Source organism: Mustela putorius, unplaced genomic scaffold (genome assembly GCF_011764305.1).
Source record: "Mustela putorius furo isolate JIRA1106 unplaced genomic scaffold, ASM1176430v1.1 tig00003833_pilon_pilon_pilon, whole genome shotgun sequence".
NCBI lineage: Eukaryota > Metazoa > Chordata > Mammalia > Carnivora > Mustelidae > Mustela > Mustela putorius.
In genome coordinates, this window is record NW_025421986.1 from 110,502 (window position 1) to 120,381 (window position 9,880).

The 9,880-nt window shown below is 44.6% G+C and overlaps 1 protein-coding gene and 1 pseudogene across 4 annotated transcripts in view; one reads left to right on the top strand and one right to left on the bottom strand.

Annotated features, from left to right (window-relative positions):
* Positions 1-9,623, bottom strand: part of LOC123394301 (conserved oligomeric Golgi complex subunit 2-like) — a 33,091-nt gene extending 23,468 nt beyond the window's left edge. For all 4 annotated transcript variants that reach the window (XR_006609012.1, XM_045088050.1, XM_045088049.1 and 1 more), the window contains exon 1: positions 9,400-9,623. Coding sequence is in view for 3 of the 4 variants with exons in the window: in XM_045088050.1 (XP_044943985.1) it covers positions 9,400-9,471 (72 nt within the window). In the remaining variant the exon portion in view is untranslated. The remainder of the gene's footprint in view (positions 1-9,399) is intronic.
* On the top strand, positions 3,851-4,517 carry LOC123394300 (annotated as a pseudogene).
* Positions 9,624-9,880: the final 257 nt, after the last annotated feature.

Below are 9,880 nucleotides of genomic sequence, written 5' to 3' on the forward strand. Positions count from 1 at the left end.
GGATCCTTGGATTTGGCAATGACTTTTCAGATATAAAACCAAAAGCATGATCTACGAAAGAAAAAAATTGATGAGAGGGACTTTGTTAAAATTAAACTTCTCTGTAAAAGACACTGTTAAGAGAATGAAAAGACGGGACGCCTGGGTGGCTTAGTTGGTTAAGCAGCTGCCTTCGGCTCAGGTCATGATCCCAGCGTCCTGGGATCGAGTCCCACTTCAGGATCCTTGCTCCGCAGGGAGCCAGCTTCACCCGCTGACTCTGCCTTCCACTGTCTGCCTGTGCTCACTCTCGCTCGCTCTCTCTCTGACAAATAAATAAATAAAATCTTAAAAAAAAAAAAAAGAGAGAGAGAGAGAATGAAAAGACCAGTCACAGAGTAGAGAAAATATTTACAAAACACACCCATGGTAAAGGACTTAAAATAAGAAATATAATATAAAGATGTCTTAGTAGCAACAAGAAATCAAACCTAATTTAAAAATGTGAAAAGAGCGGTGGCTAGGAAACCCAGTCAGTTAAGCATCTGCCTTTAGCTCAGGTCCTGGGACTGAACCCCACACTGGGCCCCCGGCAGAGAGGAGCCTGCTTTTTTCCCTCTCCCGCTGCCTGCTGCTACCTCTCCGTGTGCTTGTGCTGTTAATAAATAAATAGAATCTTTAAAAAAGAAAAAAAAAAGGATCTGAAAAGATGCTCAACTTTGTATGTCATTAAGAAATTGCAAATTTAAACAAGGTACTATTACATATCACGTAGAATATAAAAAATCCAAAGCACTAGTAATACCAAATGCTAGCAAGGATGTGGGACAACCGAACTCTCATTCACTGTTTCGTCAGAATGCAAAATGGGAGGCACTATGTGAGACAGCTTGGCAGTTTCTCACAGAACTAAACACATTCTCACTATAAGATCAGTAATTGTGCTCCTTTGTATTTACCCAAAAGAGCTTAAAACTAGTGTCCACACAAAAACCTGCACACGGATGTTTACAGCAGCTTTATTCTCTGAAGTGCCAAAACTTGGAAGCAATCCAATCTCCTTCAGTAGGTGAACAGGTACACTGTGCCACACCCACACAATGGATTATTCGACAATTAAAAGATGAATTATTAAGCCACAAGACTTCGAAGAACCTTAAATGCATATTGCTAAGTGAAAGACCAGTCTCAAAGGCTAAATACTATATGATTCCAACTCTATGGCATTCTGGAAAAGGTAAAAATTAACCAACATTTTTATTTTTATTTATTTTTTAGGTCATCTCTATGCCCAATGTGGTGGCTAGAACTCACAACCCCGAGATCAAGAGTCAGATGCCCTAGCAACTAAGCCAGCCAGGTGCCTCTGAAAAGGTAAAACTCTAGACAGTCAAAAGATCCCGGGCTGAGGGGTGAGCGAGGAGGGTGCAGAGAGAGGAGAAGAAACAAATAGATGAGGTACAGGGGTTTTCAAGGCAATGAAACTAGGCTGTAAGATACCAAAGGTAGGTAAATAACATTATACATTTGTCAAAACCCACAGAACTATAGAAAGAGGAGTGAACCCTAATGTAAACCATGGATTTTAATTAATACTGTATCAATGCTGGTTCATCAGTTGTAACACATGTACCACAACAATGTAATACATTAATAATAGGAGATAGTGAAGTTAGAAGAAAAATATCTTCTCTTTGTACTCAGGGGTATTTCCTATCTGAACCCAGTTCAAGTACAAATCCCCCAAAAGGCCAGAAGTTGGGAGATCTCAAGAGGTGTTGGAACACAGGAAAATAAATGAGCAAACCAGACAAGCTGCAGGTAATTAAGAACCATTAACCATGAGAGAAGCAGTGACATCACTCAAAATTAAAACCAAGTAGAGTTTAAAAGTTTAGCTACTTTACTAACTAGCTGCAACCAGGGATGGCAAACAAAGACTAATTCAAAGTAACCTGGGAATTAATCATTTAAAACTTACCAATAATCTGAAATTAGTAGCTTTAATGCTATGAAAATTACATGGAATTTGGAAAGATTGAAGTTCTCTAAACTGCCAAGAAGTAAAACACTCCTTCCCAGATACATGGACTTATAAAATCACTATATACTATCTCCACGAGAAGCAGAATCCCCAGAACCATCACTCTGTAAAGATGAGAAGTACTAAGAGGGCATATGAAATTTATGAGCTCTGCCCTGAAACATGTCCCATTTCATCGAGACAAAAAACCAAAATAGTTAAGCACTAATCTGCACACTACAGAGGGGTTGAAAGACATAGAAAGATTGTGTGAGCTCACGTATGTGTGTGTTTCCAACCATTCTTGAAAACAATGGACAACAGAGATGAATAAATGTCCCTGTATATCCCATAAATATTCCTCAAATATTTATCATGCAACTCCAGCTCTGCTCTAAGACCTGGGGACATAGTCATGAAAAGAAAAGACAAGGTCTCTGCTTTTAAGGAGCAGATATTCTAATGCAGAAATGAGAAAATAAATATGTAAACAAACATTATATTAATGAACAGTGATCAAATGGTGATTAATGAATAGTGATCACAGCTAAAAAGAAAACAGGACACAGTAAAGGTCTGAGTGACAAATGGGATGTATTTTAACTTGGATGAACCAGGAAATATAGAACAATGAGTTGAGATCCAAATGACACAAAGGAGCTAGCCACAGGAAGTGTGGGAAGAGTGTTCCCGCCCAAGGTATCAGCATGTATACAAAAATGTCCTTGGAGCTCTTCCCTCCAGCCCCTGCTCTCAAATCTCTGACCCAGCTAGGTGGGGACATAATCTAGGACTTGTGTCTCCCAAAACTCATTCTAAATCTTTGTTCGGTGACTAAATTATTCAAGCTTGAGAAATTAAAAACATATGCTAACAAGATCTTCCCACCATCTACAGAGAGATCATCTTAAAAGCATCATGAAATAGTAACACTGAAATTCTAAAAAACTTCTGTTCTAACATTTTCATCAATTTTATATCAAACTCCTTTCTTGAATTTATATACCCATTTGACATATTTATGAAGAGACAAAAAAAAAAAAAAACCCTACATTCCGTAAATGTATTTATCCATCTAACAAATATTTGAGTACCTAATTACACTCTGTTCCAGCTGATTTCTTCTCTTTATCTCTTTTTTCCCCTCAATTTAACACCAATCATAATCTATGTAGGCTTTTAGTTCGCTTTTCAAAATTAATTTCTTGAGCTATTTAAAGGAATTATCCAGTGCTAGAGTTCTCAACACTGGTCACACATTAGAATCACTTAAGGAACTTTTTTTTTTAAGATTTTATTTATTTATTTGACACAGAGAGAGAGATCACAAGTAGGCAGAGAGGGAGGGAATCATGCTCCATGCTGAGCAGAGTGTCCCATGCAGGGCTCGATCCCAGGACCCTGAGACCATGACCTGAGCTGAAGGCAGAAGCTTAACCCTCTGAGCCACTAAGGCAGCCCCTCACCTGAGGAACTGAAAAACAAAAAGCCCAAAGGGCACCTGGCTCGTTCAGTCACTGGAGCGTGCAGGTCTTGATCTCAGGGTTGTGAGTTCAAGTCCCATGTTGGGTATAGAGATTACTTAAAAAAAAAAAAAGAAAGAAAGAGCCCAAGTCCCAGTTTGTGATTAATTTGTTTAAATGTTTCAAGAAATTTGATGCTAAATGTTGTAAGACTAGTTAAATAACAAAAAGATATATTTACATAATACTTCTTGCTCTCAAATTTTGAACAAAGAGCTTACTAATAATAACTTAGTAGGCCAACATTTTATTTAAATAAGTTTTATGGTACTACAAAGAGTGAATTAGAAAATCAAAAGCAAGGAGAAATGGGCATGATGTGAACATGGGGAAGCAAGAGAAAGCAAGAAAGTATGTGACCGGGAAGCAAATGCTTAGCTCTGAGATCCTTCTCCGAGAGAAGAACAGATTAAAACCTAAAAAGAAAGAAAAGAAGGATCCCATGCACTCAAGGAAAGAGAAGTCCCCCAACATCCCTCCTGCTTTTTCCAATATAAACACACAGCTGGGCCGACTTACCACATCCTGGTTGGTACCGACTTTATCAACTTTTCTATTTAGGCCAAACTGGACCGGTCAATGATGGACGGGCTGTGTGCCAAGTGTACCAGTTGTACAACTGACTGTGCAATGGCTGAAACTGAGAAACCGGGGTGAAAGTATCAAGAGGCTCTAAGGATTGCGAAAGAGCCAAGACTCAAACGATTACCACGTACACACAAGACAAACTATGCAGATGACTGCTCAGTACGGAAGTAATTCAGAGTGTTACACTGTGGCATCAGCTGACCCAGACCCAGAAGATTGCTGGAGTTCCCATCATGGACATCTCTAACCATATAGACGACACTGAGCGAATGCCAGATGATGATGGAGCCCCTCACTCCTATGTCTTAATAGAGTTCCTCAGCTCTCCTTTACCAACTTTTTCTGTTGCCAGTTCATACAAGCAATTCTCCTTACCCAGTTCCTCTGTTCTGAGCTATGGCTAAAGACACTCATTTTTTTATGTTTTGAAACTGATTATCTTGTACCATTTTACTTTTTGTTGCATCTTTTTATAAATCAGATGACCGCTCACAAGAACAAAAAAAAAAAAAAAAAAAAAAAAAAGGAATGGAAAAGATCAAAAGGGAGGACAACAACAACAAAAAAACAGTTCTTTTTTGCCGGGAACCCTTCTTACAAGTGCCAATCAGATAAACTATATCTGATGTTACATCGTCACAACTCCTCTATCATCAGGGAAAGTAGTTCACATAAGAAAATTTCTCTATAAAATGAGTTCCAGGCTTACATTCCATATTTGGCTAATTAGAATTTCATCACGATGTCTGTCTCAAACTGATGCGGAAGAGAATGGAATCTTGTCATCAAGACGTGACATCGAACTAAGAACCCACAGGGTAAGCACTCAGCTCCTGTGATACGAAGACGGCTCCTGGGGATGGGTGACCCTGGGCAACAGTGGCTGACCTGCGGGCCTGCGGCTATCTGCCGTCTGTCACTCTTCCCTCTTCCTCCTCTGTCAGCTGCTATCTCCAGCCGCCGTCAACAAAGTCCACCTCAAACAGCCATCACTTCCCTCTGGTCCCATTTACCATAGCTAAGCTCCAGGCCAGGCATCCAGATCACCAGCCCTGTGGGAACTTCTTCTAAGGTAAGAGGTGGCCCTATTGGTGAAATGCAGGTGCCAAGGCATGCAGACATTGTGCCATCTTCTGGGCTATTCTTAATGTTCTGATTGTCCCACTTCCCTCAGTTCCCACCTGTGGCCTCTGGAAAGGAACATATTACAGTAGGATTTCCAAGGACTGATGCGTGGGGGTCAGGAGATCTGGCCTGTGATTGGCCCCAACTAGGTGTGTGGCTTTAAAGGAAGTCATCACACCTCAGGCCTCAGTTTCCTTATCTGCAAGCCAGGATGGACTGGAGTCTTTTCAGAGGAGCGGGCAAAGATCACATAGATAAGCACCACCTCATTATACTAACAAGCAAACAGAAGGCCGGAGGCGAGTGATTTGCCCCAAGTCAGACATAAGCAGGCAGAGAGCAGAGCCGAGGATGGGACCCACATCTGCAGGTCACAGCTAATCAGCCAGCACAGTACAAACAGATCTGAGCAGCTGCTCATTCTTCCCCTTTACCGTTTTGTCCATCAGAATGCATGCTCCCTGCAAACAAGGACACACAGGACCTGCTGCCTGTCTCAAAATTCCCAGTTCACCCAATTAGAACAGGGAGGAGCCTCAAGGACTTACCCCCCCCACCCCAACACACGGTTCTTTTACCTATGGAACATGAGGGTACATACATTCACCGTCCAGAGGGCTCCTGCCTTCACTTCTCATGGAAAAGGTCATCATGTGCCTACCCGGGGTGCCAACAAAGCCACAAGTTCCAGAGAGGAACTGACACAGAGAAGTTCGAAGGAGGCAGACTGGCTCAGCACAGAAACAAACTGTCTACCAAGGAAAACTACCCCATGGGGGACTGATTCTCTTTGAAATACGTTCGAGTGCGTGGGAAAATGGTTTTTCAAGAGCTGGTGGACTGACCAGTCACCTGGTACATACAAGATCACATCCGCATTCTGACAAGAGTGGCTTGCCTGCAGTGTAGACCAGGGGCCAGAAAGACAAGGAAGGTGCATGGAGACTGGGTGAGAAGCTTCTACGGTGTGATGGCAAGGTACGAGAAGTGATGGAAAGATGTATATGGACTCAAGAGGTTTAGGAAGCGAAATCCACAGGACTTGGTGTGACAGACTAGATTTTGGAAAGGTGACAGAGTAGGAGTTGACTTCTGGTTTCCCGACTCCAGGCTAAACGGATGAAGTGTTTACTGAGAGAGGCAATAGAATAAGAAAGGTGGTTTTCAGTGGAGGAGGTGCTCATGAATTCCGTCTTGAACCTGATGAGTCTGAGGGGCCACAGACACATCCGAGAAGAAAGGTAAGCAAGTCCGATACACAGAACTGGTGCTCAGGAGGTGTGTGGGCCAGAGACAGGAATCTGCCTGACCTGCTGATAGGTGGTCATGAAGCTGCACAAAAGGTCATCTAGGGAAAGAAAGGAACACGGGGCTGAGCCCATAATTAGCATTCAGTGGCTACCAGGAGCATGACTTTGCACAGGAGACACATCAGAGAGGTAGAAGGAAGACAGGAAGCAATGCAGAGCATTTGGTCTACTGCGATGTCGAGTAAGGAGACAGAGAAAGGTCGGGTGCGCTGACTTAGAAAAAGTTTTGGTAAGAACTCTTTAGTGGAACGACAGGGCCTGAAGGGTGGAAGGTGGGAAAGTCAAGTCAACCCTTGAGCACTGGCTGTCATGCGCGACAGTGACAGGGCAATACCTAGAGGTGGGGCAGTCAAGTGGGAGAGAATCAAACATTAGCGCATGATGGGAAGGAGTGCAGGGGAGATGATCCTCGCAGGCTCCTGGAAGGGCGGGAGGGCATGGACTCCAAGCCAGAGTGGAGACTGAACCCGAGGAGGAAGGAGAGCCCCTCCCCATACCAGGCGAGGAGGAGAAGGGGACAAATACAAGAATGGGCTCATGATCAGCAGGATGGAGGAGGTCCCATGGGATGGCTGCTAATTTTTCTGTAAAACTGGAGATGAAGTCATATGTTGAGATGGAAGAGGAAGGCTACATGTGATGTCAATAGCACACCCATGTAAACGGTCTAATTTATCTGTCATGCCACTTTCTCCCCTACTACCAATACCTTATGTCCTGCTCATCTATTATTTGGCTGTCAACCCAAAGGATTTTCATATTTCTAAGCCGAAAAAGTATGATGTTGCCAGTGCCTCTGCCCCAGGTGACCCTTCCCCATCTGCCATTCCTGCACTTTGATCATATACCTCTTTTGCATACCTTTCCCCTTCTATTTCTCATTAGATCTCATAAACATGACTTTTTAAGTAGTCTCCTGCCACCAGTCAGCTCGAACTCAACAGATATGACCATGCAACTTCCTGCTGTAAACCTGACTGCAGCTCTACCGTGAAGACTGCATCAACGTGGACCCCTCAATGTATGCAGTGTCCAAGGTGCAACCGCAGCCCCACCCCATCTACCTTTCTACTATCTCAGTCTCATTCCAAAATGTGCCAAACAAGACACCTATGTAGAAATACAACACCGACAGCAAGCTCTCCACTCATTTCTGCCTCGGAACTGTAACTTAACAAAACATCTCTCTGACGGAAACACAAATTGCATATAACCTTTATCTCAGGCTCCCACATAGAAGATCAATACCACTTTACACAGAACAGCTGTTCCATGTATTTTCCTTCTATGTATGAAGGGGTCACGTTCATTAACACTACAAATTGTACATTATATTCAGAAATGTCAGAGCCTTGAAAGAATATGGAATTGCTGGCATTCTAGCCACTTTCCCAGTTTGCTCTCTTCCTACCTCTAAGTCCTACTTTAGAACTGCTATTTTGAGATTATTATTTTCCGAAGCTGCTTTGACCAAAGGCATTCTGTCAGCTCAGAGTGAGAAAGATGGCAGGGCGAGGAAGTGCGAGAAAATGCTAGTGTTAGGCCCAAAGAAAGCCTGACGAAGTCCAAAGACAGACAAGCTAAAGAGACTTCCGTGCTTTGAGGTTCTTTAAGTCTGTGTGTGTGCCTTTTCTTCTTCCAATGACCTCTCTCCTCATCACGTGTCCTTCGTTAACAAAAGGTTTCTGGATCCGAGAATTCACTCTGTGCTCTCCTTCAGACACTCCATTCAATTTACACCTTTTATTACAGTGGCTTAACATCACCATACAAGAACAAGAGTACAATATACCTTCGTCTAGGCATCCCTACATATTAAAAATGATATGGCCACACCGCAGAGGATCCAGACATAAGCACTTTTAAAGCCAGAGTTTGGGAGATGTGATCTGAATGCAAGTATCAAAAAGGAACTAGCTGGTTAACCCAAAAAAGAAAAAAACATATTATGACTTGAAGCCATAAAAAAGTAAGAAATTCCAACTCTTTTCAGAATTTTAGGTACCTACAGAGCCAAAACTTTTTAACACTGAAACCAGCTACTAAATCCCAATCCTTAGAAATTAAACATATACGTTTTGATAGTTTAAGTACAGACCCAGAGGGATACAGAAAACAGATAAAGCTCCTCCTGGCTCTGATTCAAACCTTGGGACATTTTCAAGGTTATGTCTGATGAACCTTTCCTGTCAGTAAAGTCTTTTCAGTTTAAATTTATATTCTGTAAGTTTATGTCCTACAGTTATCTGCTGCCAGCTTCAGGCTGACCTCACCAAGAGAAGTAGGGCAACTTTAGAAAAGGAGCTTGGTATGCTTTGTAGTACTGGACCAGAACCAGTAAGGACAGTACAGTCTTTCAGATTTCCCATTCCGGGAGCTTAAGACGAAAGTCAGGCATAAACGTTAGGTTAAGTGCCTGTTTGACCCGATTCCTGGTAAGTACGTGTGTTCAGAGATGTGTTCAACGCACAGTCGCTCAGCTTCTAGGCACAAGGCACTGGGAGGCTTCTGTCAGGCCGGGGGAGCGGCGGTCTGACTGTGCCGCACGGTACCAGAGGCGGGTCCTACGGGTCCGGGGCTTTTACGTTTAGCTCAAAACCACTTGCCCTGAACTTTCAGGCCTTTTCATTCAATGTGCACGATTTCACAGGAGTGCTTTCTCCAGGCTGCACCTCGCCCACCCGAGGCCAAGAGACTCACTGCGAAGTGCAGTGAGGTCCCCGCCGAGGACCCGTCCGGGGCGGGGACGGCCCAGGAAGCCCGCAGGAGAAGCCCGAGGAGAGGCCCCGGAGGGCCAAGGAGGGCAGGCCACCCACGGCCTGGCTCCGGGGAGCAGAGCCCAGGCGTGCACCTTCATGAACTCGTCCTTGTCGAAGCAGAGCGAGTCCGGCCCCCTGGGCAGGTTCATCTTACTTCTCTCCATCCCGCCGACCGCCGCCTCTCAGCACCGACACTCGAGCGAGGAGGAAAGGTAGGAGGCTGCGCTCCCCGACGCTACCGGTGAAGCCACGGCGTTTCCACCACACAGAAGGCACCGCTTCCTCCAACATGGCAGCGCCCCCGCCCGGCCAATGAAAGAGGACGCCGCAGGCCCGCCTCCGCCCGCCTCCGCCCGCCTCCGCCTGCCTCCGCCTGCCTCCGCCAAGAGAGGCGCGCGGGCCGCTACCGTCGAGCCAGCAGGTGACGCTGCCCCCATGCGGCGGAGGGCGACACTACAACCTCGCCTACCTTTCTGCAGGGCAGCCCCGACGCTGTTGATGCCCTGTGAGCGGGAGAAGGGAGGGCGGGGAGGGTCAGGGGCGCTCCCTCCCCACCTCGCCCTTTCCCTCGGA